Source organism: Canis lupus, chromosome 1, assembly GCF_003254725.2.
Source record: "Canis lupus dingo isolate Sandy chromosome 1, ASM325472v2, whole genome shotgun sequence".
NCBI lineage: Eukaryota > Metazoa > Chordata > Mammalia > Carnivora > Canidae > Canis > Canis lupus.
Window position 1 is genome coordinate 103,368,162 of NC_064243.1, and position 14,267 is coordinate 103,382,428.

Below are 14,267 nucleotides of genomic sequence, written 5' to 3' on the forward strand. Positions count from 1 at the left end.
GTTCTGGATGAGGCAGAGGTGGCAGGGAGTATAAAGGAGTGTGGTCTGGCTGTAGTGAAAGGTTTATGTCAGAGAGCAGGGAGCAAACCAGGTGGGGAAGTGGTCACCAGTGCCTTTGGGCCTCACTTTCAGAAATGACCTCCGCTTCGAGTTTCCCTCCACAGCAGGGAGATGCATCTTCAGGCTTCAATAAAAGGAAACATCTCACGGCTGGTTTGCAATTTCTGGACCTCATGGCCTGTTGCTCTAAGAATGGATACACCTTGGGGGCGCCTGGGTGTCTCAGTGACTTAAGCATCTGCCTTCAGCTCAGATCATGATCCCAGGGTCCTGAGATTAAGCCCCACATCTGGCTCCCTGCTCAGCAGGGAGTCTGTTTCTCCCTCTCCTTCCACCCCATTCGTGCTCTCTCTCTCTCTCACTTTCTCTCTCAAATACATAAATAAAATCTTTTAAAAAATCGATACACTTTGGTATAAATCTTATCATTAACTAGTGAGTAGCAAAATTAGACTGAGATATGTGTGTGCTAGATATAAACTTTCAAAATGATACTATTTTTGTAAATTATTTTGGCATTTATTCAATTTCTGTATACCAGAAGTCTCAAGGGAAGAGGACCCAAATCTTTCTTGACCTAAAGGGAGTATGTTGATGCTTTGGGGTTTGGTCTCGAGAGCAACAGATGATTTATGAGAATGGTTTTGATGGCTTTCAATGACTTAGACATAAACCCACAGTTCAGAAAGTTCTTTTCCAGGACATTTGTTCTTAGCTTTTGATTTCAGAAACTACGATCACAGTTAAGTAAAAGATAGTTATTTTCAAGTTTATCAGGTCATGGAACACCTGGAAGTCATGCTGTATTACTTTTACTAAAACACTGTGGAATGCTATATCACACTTAACTATTGTGAAATTTAAATTCCACCTTTTCCATATCCTAGTACCAGTAAAAAGGATCCTGGTGCTATATGCTTTATTAATTTTGAATTTGACACAGAAAAAAATTTTACAACCAAATGATTCTATCTTATTTATGTCATCCTGAGGACCAAGAAGCCATTAATATGGAGCACAGTTCCCGGTCACTCTCTCCCAGATGATACTCTCAGAAGATGCAGGGACCACTTTGCGACTTAGGTAATGTCAGGAAATAAATGAGATCACATCTCATCTGCAAGCTTCCCAAACCTCCTTCTTGGTGTGCCTTCTGTCCCAGGAAGGAGGAGAACCAGAAGATCTCATAAGCTGTTAACTTGATCAAGGACTCATCATTCCACCTGGACAGCTGTGGAGCCTATGCATGGAAGGACAGACCTGAGATCAGAAAAAGGTAAAAGAGAAGGAATATTTCTCCTGGCCTCCCAACACAGGTTCTCCACTGTGGAACATCACCCCACTCCCATCCTCCACATCTAGGGGTGTTGGAAAAAGTACAGTAGTCCTCGCTTGTTATCTTCTCCCGCACTAATTGGGGTTTCTTCATGGGAAAGAGAAAGCGTGCTAAATGTTCCCACAATGAACAGGACAGTCCCATGTGGTGAAGAAATACCCCACCAAAAATGCCATTTGTATCCATGTTGAGAAACACAAGAAGTCCCCCTGGCAGAGTTTGGTGTTTCGAGAACCCCGTGCCACTATACCACCCATGAACAAGAGAAGCACTCAGCTGTTCTACACGGATCCACGTGGAGGCTCCTTCTGGCTGCACCAGGCTTCCACCAGGAAAGCCCCCAATATCACCACAATTATGGCAGCCAGACCCAGGCGGATGAGGTTGCCCGTGGTGTAATCCCCCGACGACCTGTTATAATCCCCCCACGTGGTGTAATCCCCCGACGTGGTGTAATCCCCCAATGTGGCACCTGGAGGATCTGGGAGAGAGAAGAGGATGAGCGCCAGCCAGGAGAGGAGCATCCTTCCTTCTCAAGTGGATCTGCCCAGTGTGACTCTCTGCACCTGCTTATATTTCCTGGCCAGTGGTCAGCTGTACCTTCCCTGACATCGGGATCACTGAAAACACAACGTGAGACTTCAGGAGAGTTGTAGTGGGGTCTTCCTTTGCCTTCTTCCCTCTGTGTTCTCTCTGCTTTATCTCTCTTCTTGTGTTTCTTTGCTCTTCATCTCATTTCCACCCTCCCACACTGCCATTTCCCCTTCTCCCTCCTTGTGGTAGGAATCAGGCTTAGGAGGAACCCCTACAACCCAAGTTGCTGCACAGAGCGCTGAAGTACCTCAGTGACTGCGTCTGCTCCCCTCCTCCTGCCAAGACTTACTGCCGCCAGGGAGCTCAAGAAGACTCAAGCTTAGAGGCTGAGCATCAGGACCACCATGCATTTCATTTCAACTTCACCCAAGAAGAGCCAGGGCTCAGCATTGGCCCTGGTTCCTAGAGAGGACCCGCATTTGCATTTGCATCTTGCAACCCACACGTGCCATGAGTGCAGAGCTCCTGTCCGAGACCATCAGCAGCAATGTTCCCTGGAGGCAGAGTCTGCAGGGAGACCCCCCTGATGCCCTCTGCACCTCTCAGGGCTGCCCACCCGGACCTTGCTTGTTAACTACAGGCTGTTTGCGGACCATGGCACACACACAAACACTTAAAACACCCAGGAAGCATGGCATGGCCTCCAACGAAGTAGCGTTCTGCCAAACACAGAAGATCAGTTTAGAAGACACCACATCTGTGCCACAAAAGCAGGCGAGTGGGGAAGCACCACGTTCTAAGAATGACAAAGGTACCACCATGACGTTTCCATCACCGGGATGACGCAGGTGGCAGAAGGGGCCCTGGTGGTGGCGGGATGGATCGTTGGGAGGAACAACTTGAGATGTTATCCAAGAAGGCAAAACAACAAAGGCTGAAGACTAGAAAGTAGGAAAGGAGAGACTTAAAAAGGAGATGACCGTGAAAACAAAGGAGAAACAGGAATTGGGAAATAACAGAAGAAATGCTCTCCAGTTAAAAAATATATGTATGTTGCACACCTGAAACAGATACAATGTGATGAGTCAATATAGGTCAACAGAACCAGAGAAAACAAATAAAATAGCCAAAATAAAAAGAAACTAATCAATTAATTAAAACTTTAAAATGTCCTAAGAATCATGCAAAACCTACCTCTCACCTGGATCTCCAGAAAATTGCTAGGCTGTGAGGTCAAGAAAGGGGCCCCTATCTGGAAGTACACGCAGCTGTAGTTCCCGGCATCACTGACTGTCACACTCCTGAGGGAGAAGTCTGTCTCCTTCCCTGCTGGATCCTGGACCCGTATGGGCTCTGCTGCTCCCGCCTTCAGCAGAGCGAACTTTATAGGCATGAAAATATTGTCTGGCCTCTGACACTGCAGGGTCACGGTTTCTCCTGCGGTCACCACACCTCTTTGGTGGGCTTGGAGGGAAGGTTTAGGGAACTCTCCTGGAAGAGAAGAGGGCTCCAAGGTCACGGGGAGAAGCCTGAGACCCCCCCACCCTGTTCTCCTGGCAGGGGTCCCACCAAGCAGGAGAGACGATAGATCCCTGGTCTCACCCTCTTCTGACTCTGACTACAAGCCCTGGGTGAAGCCCAGCCAAGTCGTTCTGCTGCTGAGTTTCTCCGTCTCCCCTTGCCCCCCACCCCCGCCTCCCTGGGGTTCCTCCCCCACACCTGTCCCTGTTACTCCGAAGCACCCTCCTCACCTGTCACCAGCAGGAGGAGGATGTCACTGGGCTGTGAATTTATTTGTGGGAGCTCTCGTCTATAGTATTCGCAGGTGTACGGTCCAGCGTTACGGGTTTTTAGGTCATTGAGGTGAAATTCAGCCACGCCCTCTGTGGAAGCCAGTGATTGCAAGGACTCTAAGATACTTCTTCCCTTTCTGAGAACAAAGTTGACGTTCTTGGTGGAAGTGTGGCATTGCAGTGTCACATTGCTCTTGGGAGGCATTATCCAGCTGGGCCAGGCATTGAGGAAGGGCTTGGGAAGGGTCTCTGGAAGGAAGCAGATTTGGGGATGGGATTTGGTGCCCTGAGCTGCTCTCAAGAAGTCTCTTTAAGGAAAGAGAAGGGACATGGGGAGTTTGGAGTGAAGGAGAGAGAGGGTCTAAATGAAGGAACTCACCATCAGTCATCCAGCTACTTTGGCCAACACACAGCCCTGTGAGAGAACTGTCCATGAGACACGAGCACCCGGCTGGAGGCCCGTCCCGAGGGGTCTCCTGGGCGGGGGCTGCTGCTGAGAACGGACCCTGGAGATCATGCAACTGGGTTCTCACTTCCCCTCACTGGACTGTGGCTGCAGCTGTGCTCTCAGCTCCTGCCCCATTTCTCCAGGAAGGTCTCCTGTGTGGCTCTCACCTCACGTGGCCCCAGGACTGGTCCTGGTTCCACAGATGTTCACAAACCCTGTAATTCTTAAGAGAGCTTATGTAGTCACCCTATGGGAGACACAAAGTGTTACTGTCCTATCAACACCGGGGTGGGGGGGTAGCTACTCTGTATTGTTCACCTTAGTATCTGCAGTGTCTACACAATCCTGGAACTGAGTTAAGAATAAACAAATGCACATTGGCCAACTGAAGAGATGCCCTAATTTAAGCGTGGCTCAGATATTTCAAGGATGGTAGAAAAATTCAAAGTCATAGTAACATCTTTTCCTCATTTCACCAAATAGACCAGCCCAAAGGCAATGAAAGCCCATGGATTACCCTAGAATCTAGGGATCAGAGACTATTGTGAAGACCAATCACATCACTGGGACCCAATCAAGCTAAGACCCATACTGTCCCTATTTGTGGAAATCAGGCTTTCTTAGCACCAGCAAATGGCTGTCCTGAGATGCCCCCAGCTCTACGTCCCTGGACACTCCAAAGCACTCTCCTTTCATGTCCTTCATCTCTTTGAATTCAGGCCTCAATGATCCCAACCTGGCATTTGCTCACACACCTCAAAAACTTTACCATTATGAAGATTCCACGCCTCATTCTTCATATTCCATATGACCAAGTGAAAGCAATTGTGACTTTGGAGCCAGACAAGCCTGGGTTTGAATATTGAGGTTTCTGCTCACTCACTGTATGGCCCTGAGCAAGATCCCTGAACTGTCAGTCCCTGAGTGTGTCTCCATCATGCAGTACTGTTGGCAAGAGTCAGAGCAGTATTTCTCACATAATGGGATACAAACCGCGGGGCTCTACAGATGGTTTTTGCTGTGACATAGTATTCGATAGCATTGATCAGAACATCAGAAAGGCATTACCCTTTCAAATCACTTCTACTCCTTTAATCACAACAAAGAATTTCTTGAGCTAAAGATCAACCACCTTATACAACTGTCTCTAGCCAGCTGCCCTTTGTAATAAGGAAGTAGCTGGTGCTCCTGAGTGGTTCAGTCGGTTGAACATCTGCCTTTGGCTCAGGTCATGATCCCAGGGTCCTGGGATTGAGCCCCACATTGGGCTCCCTGCTCAGCAGGGAGTCTCTTTCTCCCTGCTTATTCTCTCTCTCTCTCTCTCTCAAGTAAATAAACAAAATGTTTAAAAAATAAATAAATAAAAATAAGGAAGTAGCTGGCCATGGGCTCAGAAATGTGATGGCCAACAGCCCAGATACAATGTCCTAATGTCTTCCTTTACATTGTGTATGTATTTATGATGACCTTCTATCTTTGGTAAGTGACCCTGGCTTTTCTTTTGAATTTTTGCTTTTTACTGTAAGCTTTTGGCATAAAGTTTCCATCTTCAAATGAATGTGCTTGTTTAAAATAAAGATATCGGAGCGCCTGGGTGGCTCAGTTAGTTGTCTGCCTTTGGCTCAGGTCATGATCCGGGGGTCCTGGGATCAAAGGACACATTCTCTCTCTCCACCCTCCACTTATGCTCTCTCTCACTATCTCTCTTCCTCTCTCTCTCTCGCTCTCTCTCAAGTGAATAAAAAAATATTTTAAAATAGATTAATAAAAATAAAGATATTGAAAAAATAAAGAAAGATAAAATAAGGCTATTGAGTCAGTAAAATTTCAAATAAGTAGGGATGATATAAGCATACAGGACAGATCATGAGCATAGAATGTAAGTGTTTGCATACCGGAAAACATTTGATGGGTAAGATGTATCCAAAGCCTCCCAAGGTTCCAGACACACATGAAGCAGATCAATAAAGACAAGCAGATATTATTACTTCTCTTTCCAATTCTAGTGGTCAGTCTTTCTCCACCCACCTTCACCTCTAATCCCACTATATGAGCCTAAGAAACTTACCAAAGCAGAGGAGGCAAAGGACTTCAAGGATCATATTGCCCTGCAGCCTGCTTTATGGGCCCCTCTTTGGTTTCATCGACAACAGGGAGGGAAGCTGGATGTGGGCGGTGGCATCTTTGGCCAACCCTTCCCTTCCTTCCTGTCATGTAACCCACAGGTTTTTGTGTTCCAACCACATTCAGGAAACAAGAAAGAATAGAATGCTCCACCAGGTCATAATTAAAACACTGCAAACAGAGTGAATTCAGGGCTCAAACTCTAACCCACCTAGAAGAGCCAGACATGCTAGAAACCTGGACCCAAATGACTCTACTGAGGAGATGGAAACAGGTTGGTGCAGAGACTACTAGAGATTCTCTGGTCTATAGGAAAGACACTGGACTTTGGAACTGAACGAAGGAGTGTTAGTGACTACTTTTGAGTTAGGCTCCACACTAAGCCTACTTAAGATTCTCTCTCTCTCTCCCTCTCCCTCTGCCACTCTCTGCCACCCCACTCACACGCACGTGCACTCTCTCTCCCTCAAAAAAATAAAAAATAAAAAAGATTGGAAATGAGGAAACATAAAAGAGATGCATGGGCAGCCCCGGTGGCTCAGCAGTTTAGTGCCGCCTTCAGCCCAGGGCCTGATCCTGGAGACCTGGGATCGAGTCCCATGTTGGGCTCCCTGCGTGGAGCCTGCTTCTCCCTCTGCCTGTGTCTCTGCCTCACTCTCTCTCTCTCTCTGTGTGTGTCTCTCATGAATAAATAAATAAAATCTTTAAAAAAAGATGCACAAATACAAGGATTAGCTAGATGATAAATGTACATCCTACAAATAAGTAATTGCATGAAATGTAAATGGGTTCAAAATCATTTAAAATACTATTAGACTGGGTGTTTAAAAGAGCTAAGTATATACTGTTTTTTAAAGAGAAACACTTTTTAGAATTTTTTTTTTATTTTTATTTATTTATGGTAGTCACACACACAGAGAGAGAGAGAGAGAGAGGCAGAGACACAGGCAGAGGGAGAAGCAGGCTCCATGCACCGGGAGCCTGACGTGGGACTCGATCCCGGGTCTCCAGGATTGTGCCCCGGGCCAAAGGCAGGCGCCAAACCGCTGCGCCACCCAGGGTTCCCGAGAAACACTTTTTAAAAATAAAAGGAAACACTTTAGATACATGCATAGATGAGTTGAAAGCAAAAAAAAAATACAAAAAGATATAACATGCAGGGATACTTGGGTGGCTCAGAGGTTTGAGCGTCTGCCTTCAGCTCAGGGCGTGATCAGGGGTCCAGGGATCAAGACCCACATCAGGCTCCCTGCATGGAGCCTGCTTCTCTCTCTGCCTATGTCTCTGCCTCTCTTTCTCTCTCTGTCTCTCATGAATAAATAAATAAAATCTTTAAAAAAAAAAGATATAACATGCAAACACCAGAAAAGGTGATATGGCCTATATTAGTATCACATAAGTAGATTCTAAAGCAAGAAATGGCATTAGATATGAAGAGGAATGTTGTGCCCAAGATCGCGAATCCGAGAAACCGCCAAGGAGCCGACACCGATGCAATCACACGAGGGTTTATTTACAAGCTCGAGCCTGGGACCAAGTATACCCGACGCAGCAGAGCAGGGACTTGGACCCGAGACTAAGAGGCTTAGCAACTTTATAGGGGCCAGTGGCCAATGGGATCGCAGAAAGTTGCACAGACAAGCTGGTCCACTGAGCCGGATTTCCCGTTAGGGTGTGCCCTGGTCATTGACTAGGGCAGGGCAGTATCCCTGGGCTGGATTTCGGATTAGGGTGTGTCCTGGTCTTTGATTAGGGCGGGGCAGTGCCCTAAGTAATAAGCAGGTCAGCACAAGGCGGGTGCAGCCCAAAATAGAGTCAGTCCTGCTCTGCTTGTCCAGGGGTAGGGGATTTTGTTCAATTTCCTGGGTCCCACAGGAATACTTCCTAATGATAAAATAGTCAATGCAAGGGAAATACATAATAATCCTAACTTTGTATGCATCTACTAACAGATACAAAAAAATCCATAAAACAATTGTTGACACTATTAGATTTAAATAAACCTATAATAACACTTTACCTTTTAACAGATATTTCTCAGTGACTGCATTCCACATGAAAAAAAATACAAGTCAAAACAAAGAAAGGAAAGAAGGACTTTCACTATTCCAAGCAATCAAACCCAGGAACGATAAAAGATGCCATTTCACTCTCTATTTTACAAAAAGGTTTTAATGCTAACATGTAATGTTGATTATAATCTGGGAAAACTTCATATGCATAATCAGTTTTTAGAATGATAAATCAATATTCTTTACTAAATGGCAACTAGGTTATGAAGCTAATCTGCCTCCCCCCACACACACACATTTATAGCCTTCCATCTGGAAGTTTAAATCTCAGTAGTTTACCCTGAGGAATAATTAATGTTATCCAAAAGATTTACAGGTTGTTAATTTTAATTAGTTTATATCAGCAAGTGAGTTGGGAGCAATATAAATGTGCAGAAGTAGGACTGGTTAGTTACAAGTTCTTACTTCCATAGAGGGGAAGCCTATGCATCAATTTAAATCACATTATGGAGCTTAAAAATAAAAATATCAATTTTCTAAAAAGATGTGATTATATATGTGTGTGTGTGTGTATACACAAATACAAATATAAAGAAAAGAGCCTCAACATTTTTTTAAAAGTTTAAAAAATAAATCACACTGTGGAAGCAATTTACAACCATGTTGTGAGAAAGTACCCATTGGCATGGAACTCTTTAAAATGTATTGGTTTGTGGGACACTTGGGTGGCTCAGCAGTTGGGCGCCTTCAGCTTGGGCCGTGATCCTGGGATCTGGGATCGAGTCCTACATTGGGGTCCCTGTAGGAGGCCTGCTTCTCCCTCTGCCTATGTCTCTGCCTCTCTCTCTCAGTCTGTGTCTCTCATGAATAAATAACACTTCTTAAAAAAAATAAAATAAAATGTATTGGTTTGTGACAAAAGAAGATAACAGTATAGGAGCTATATACATATATATGTATATACATATATTATATACATATATCAGAATTTTTTCTTATATATCACCCCAAACATTCCTAAAGGAGATGAGCTTTACATTACTAAAAAGAAAGGATAAGAACCATATGATCATCTCAAAAGATGCAGAAAAAGCATTTGACAAAATATAGCATCCTTTCTTGATAAAAACATTCAATAAAGTAGGGATAGATGGAACATGCCTCAACATCATAAAGGCCATATATGGAAGGCCCACAGGTAATATCCTCCTCAATGGGGAAAAATTGAGAGCATTTCCCCTATGGTCAGGAACAAGACAGGGATATCCCCTTACTAGTTAACATGGTACTGGAAGTCCTAGCCTCAGCAATCAGACCATATAATGAAATAGAAAAGCATCCAAATTGGCAAGGAAGAAGTCAAAGTTTCACTATTTGCAAAAGACATGATACTCTATGTAGAAATAAAAAAAAAAAACTCACCCAAAAAATTGTTAGAACTAATGCATGAATTCAGTAAAGTCACAGGATAAAAAATCAATGTGCAGAAATCTGTTGTATTTCTATACAACAATGAGGCAGCAGAAAAAGAAATCAAGGAATCAATCCCATTTGCAATTGCACCAAAAGCAATAAGATACCTAGGAATAAATCAACTAAAGAGGTAAAAGATCCGGAAGGATTGGAAGAAGAAATATTGTTAAATTGTCTGTACTACCCAAAGCAATCTACAAATTTAATGCAATCTCTACCACTAGCATTTTTCACAGAGCTAGAACAATCCTAAAATTTGTAGGGAACCACAAAAGACCCTGACTAGCCAAAGCCATTCTGAAGAAGAAAAACAAAACTGGAGGCATCACTTCAAGCTGTATTACAAAGCTGTAACCATCAGGACAGTATGGTACTGGAAAAAACAGATACATAGATCAACAGAACAGAATAGAGAACCTAGAAATGGACCCATAAGTATCTGGTCAACTAATCTTTGACAAAGCAGGAAAGAACATCCAATGGAAAGAAAACAGTCTCTTCAATAAATGGTGTTGGGAAAAGTGGGCAGCCACATGCAGAAAAATGAACCTGGACCACTTTCTTATACCATACACAAAAATAAATTCAAAATGGATGAAAGACCTAAATGTAAGACAGGAGACTACCAAAATCTTAGAGGAGAACACAGGCGGCAACCTCTTTGACCTCCGCTGTATAAATTTTTATTAGACATGTCACCAGAGGCAAGGGAAACAAAAGCAAAAATGAACTCTTGGGACTTGATCAAGATAAAAAGCTTTGCACAGTGAAGGAAATAGTCAACAAAACTAAAAGACAGCTTACAGAATGGGAGCAAATATTTGAAATGACATATATGATAAAGGGTTAGTATCCAAAATCTGTAAAGAACTTGTCGGGACGCCTGGGTGGCTCAGCGGTTGAGCGTCTGCCTTTGGCCCAGGGCATGATCCTGGAATCCCAGGATCGAGTCCCATATTGGGCTCCCTGCATGGAGTCTCCTTCTTCCTCTGCCTCTTTCTCTCTCTCTCTCTGTCTCTCATGAATAAATAAATAAATAAAATCTTAAAAAAAAAAAAAGAACTTGTCAAACTCAAAACCCAAAAAACAAATGATACAGTTAAGAAATGGGCAGAAGGTACGAATAGACATTTTCTCAAAGAAGACATACAGATGACCAATAGACACATTAAAAGATGCTCAACATCACTCATCATCGGGAAATACAAATCAAAACAACAATGAGATACCACCTCACACCTGCCAGAATGGCTAAAATTAGCAACACAAGAAACAACAGATGTTGGCAAGAATGTGGAGAAAGGGGAACACTCATGCACTGTTGGTGGGAATTTTTTTTAAGATTATTTATTTATTTATTTATTTATTTATTTATTTATTTATTTATGATAGAGAGAGAGAGAGAGAGAGAGAGGCAGAGACACAGGAGGAAGGAGAAACAGGCTCCATGCCAGGAGCCCGATGTGGGGTGGGACTCCATCCCGAGACTCCAGGATCGCACCCTGGGCCAAAGGCAGGCGCCAAACCGCTGAGCCACCGAGGGATCCCCTGTCGGTGGGAATTTAAACTGGTATGGCCACTCCAAAGACAAGTTTGGAGGTTCCTCAAGAAGTTAAAAATAGGGCACCTGGAGATATATATATGAAATCTTGCCATCTGCAATGGATGGAACTAGAGTGTATTATGCTAAGCGAAATAAGTCAGTCAGAGAAAGGAAAATATCGTTTGATCTCACTCATATGAGGAATTTAAGAAACAAGGCAGATGAACATATGGGAATGGGGAAAAGAAAAAAAGGAGAGTGGGAAGCAAATCATAAGAGACTTAATGATAGAGAACAAACAGGGTTGATGGAGGGAAGGGGGTGGAGGATGGGCTGGATGGGTGATAGAGATTAAGGAGGGCACTTGTGATGAGCACTAGGTGTTGTATGTAAGAGATCACTGAATTCTGCTCCAGAAACCCTGAGGTCGTGACTTGAGCCGAAATCAAGATTCCAAGGCTTAACCAACTGAGCCACCCAGATGTCCCAAAAGCCACAATGGTTTTGAGAGCTACGCTGGCAAAATTGCTGCCAGCATGAGCTTAAAGAAATTATAAAGGGGAGCCTGGGTGGCTCAGTAGGTTAAGGGTTTGCCTTTAGTTCAGGTCATGATCCTGGGGTCCTGGGACTGAGCCCCACATTGGGCTCCCTGCTCAATGGGGAGTCTGCTTCTCCCTCTCTCTCTCTGCTTCTCCCTGCAGCTTGCACTCTCCCTGCCTCCCTGTCAAATAAGTAAATAAAATCTTTTTTTTAAAGAAAGAAATTATACAAAGACTTGAAGGTTAAACTTTCTATGTACAGAAAGCAAGCTGAGAAACTGGGCCATCCAACCAACAGGGTCATATTCTTCAAGGTCCTCTTCAGATGTGGACAGGAAAGCTGATGAAAGACATCTCACAGGGAGGAAGCAAGACCTCACAGGACAGGGGATCCCTGGGTGGCTCAGCGATTTGGTGCCTGCCTTTGGCCTGGGGCATGATCCTGGAATCCCGGGATCGAGTCCCACATCGGGCTCCCTGCATGGAGCCTGCTTTTCCCTCTGCCTGTGTCTCTGCCTCTCTCTCTCTCTCTCTCTCTCTGCCTCTCATGAATAAATAAATAAAATCTTTAAAAAAAAATAATAAAATCTTAAAAAAAAAAAAAGACCTCACAGGACAGTGGGCTGGGAAGCCCCTCATAGAGAACAGAACTGAAACTTTATGAAGGAACATTTCCACTCCCAGAATTGTGGCTTCTAGCAGCATTTTCCCAGAGTGATTTTGAAGTTGCTGTAAACCAGTAACTGCTGTACATCTCCTACACACACAGAGAAGAAACTTTTTCAAGTGAGAGTATTGTGGTTATCACACTTCTCTTTTGTCATCATAGATGTATGGGGCAGCTACTTTGTTTTTTAGTTCATGAGTCTTGGGTAAAAAGGAGCCACCTATAGACTTGATAATGATCACTAGATCTAGATTTAAAGCCTGGGGCCATTATTGGATGGAAATTTGAGGGGGCAGATCCTGGGATGGGAATGAGCATATTTAGTTCATGGGATGTATATGAATACTGTGGCCAAGAAGTTGTAATGCAATAGATCATTAATAGCTCTTTGACTATAGATTCAGCCATGTTATTTGCTTTGGTCAACAGGATAAGGTGCGAGTGGTAATATTTTAACTCCAGCCCAGGTCTTCAGGGGGCATGGCATATTTTGATTCAGCCCCTATGCATCTTCCATTTCCATGAAAAGAATATGTGAGGGCTAGCACGTTGTTCTCAGGGGGAAAATGAAGGATATGTGAACTGGAGCCACGTTACCCCATCTTAATGCAGAAAAAACTGGATAGAAATAAGTGGATCGGAGAAGGACAAACATTATATGGTCTCATTCATTTGGGGAATATAAAAAATAGTGAAAGGGAATAAAGGGGAAAGGAGAGAAAATGAGTGGGAAATATCAGAAAGGGAGACAGAACATGAGAGACTCCTAACTCTGGGAAACGAACAAGGGGTGGGTAGAAAGGGAGGTAGACGGGGGGTGGGGTGACGGGCACTGAGGGGGGCACTTGATGGGATGAGCACTGGATGTTATTCTATATGTTGGCAAGTTGAACACAATAAAAAATAAATTTATTTTAAAAAAAGAAATAAGTGGATCTGAGAGATATGGAGAGCATGTGTGCACAATGTGCATTCACACACATTCCTATTACTAGCTAGGGTTGAATCTTAGTGATTTCAAACTTCAATAAAAATCAGGACTCAGGGATCCCTGGGTGGCGCAGCGGTTTGGCGCCTGCCTTTGGCCCAGGGCGTGATCCTGGAGACCCGGGATCGAATCCCATATCAGGCTCCCGATGCATGGAGCCTGCTTCTCCCTCTGCCTGTGTCTCTGCCTCTCTCTCTCTCTCTCTCTGACTATCATAAGTAAATAAATAAAAAAAAAAATTAAAAAAAAAAGAAAAAAAAAAAAAAAAAAAAAAAATCAGGACTCACTTCCCATTGGTGTTCTGTTGGAAACTTCTGAAAAGTTGTGCTTAAAAAATAATTGCAGGAAAAGTTTGAGGTTGAATCACAAGGTGATGAGCCTATATGAGCTTCAAACAAAATGTCTTTTTTTTAATTATTTTAGTTTTTTATTTTTTTCTCCAACAATAACTATACCTAACACAAGATAATCATACCTGGAGGTCCTGAGATTTGTGTACACACTAACCTTGCAAAATCGCTGTTACAGAAACGTGTCCGGATCCATTTTTAGAAGAGGCATATTCCATCTAGTTGGCTGCGGTCTCCTCCACTTCCTATTAAGCAGTGTTTCTGTAGCAATTATGGTTTCCCCTGCCCCCTATGCAAAATGTCTTTAATAGACATGTAGAGGTCCAGAGTTGAAGCTTTTCCCCACTTACTCTGTCTTCCCTTCCAGTCTTAATATCTCCAATTATTTTAATCCCACCTG

General features: G+C 43.7%; 1 protein-coding gene across 10 annotated transcripts; it reads right to left on the reverse strand.

Annotated features, from left to right (window-relative positions):
• Positions 1-962: 962 nt before the first annotated feature.
• LOC112645031 (T-cell-interacting, activating receptor on myeloid cells protein 1-like) lies at positions 963-6,348 on the reverse strand. Of its 10 annotated transcripts, XM_035712742.2 has the most exons (7): positions 6,240-6,304; positions 6,067-6,101; positions 4,103-4,138; positions 3,682-3,972; positions 3,125-3,421; positions 1,674-1,877; positions 963-1,300 (listed from the first exon to the last, which is right to left on the reverse strand). In XM_035712742.2, exons 2-6 carry the CDS (start codon positions 6,074-6,076, stop codon positions 1,678-1,680), a joined length of 834 nt encoding a protein of 277 aa, XP_035568635.1. In that variant the 5' UTR covers positions 6,077-6,101; positions 6,240-6,304; the 3' UTR covers positions 963-1,300; positions 1,674-1,677. The 10 variants fall into 10 exon arrangements, 6 of the variants coding, with proteins under 6 accessions (XP_035568635.1, XP_025279796.1, XP_025279797.1 ...); XR_007409312.1 differs by lacking the exon at positions 6,067-6,101 and having other exon boundaries at positions 3,132-3,421; positions 6,240-6,341; XR_007409314.1 differs by lacking the exon at positions 6,067-6,101 and having other exon boundaries at positions 1,869-2,016; positions 6,240-6,340.
• Between the last annotated feature and the right edge of the window lie 7,919 nt (positions 6,349-14,267).

Bases quoted from the DNA above. Each gene is read 5' to 3' on its own strand.
- LOC112645031 (XM_025424010.3), bottom strand. From the start codon at position 6,273: ATGATCCTTGAAGTCCTTTGCCTCCTCTGCTTTG. The intron at 4,139-6,239 runs GTAAGTTTCTTA...GTTCTCTCACAG, and splicing joins CCTTTGCCTCCTCTGCTTTG to GGCTGTGTGTTGGCCAAAGT. The intron at 3,973-4,102 runs GTGAGTTCCTTC...GCTTCCTTCCAG, and splicing joins AAGTAGCTGGATGACTGATG to AGACCCTTCCCAAGCCCTTC.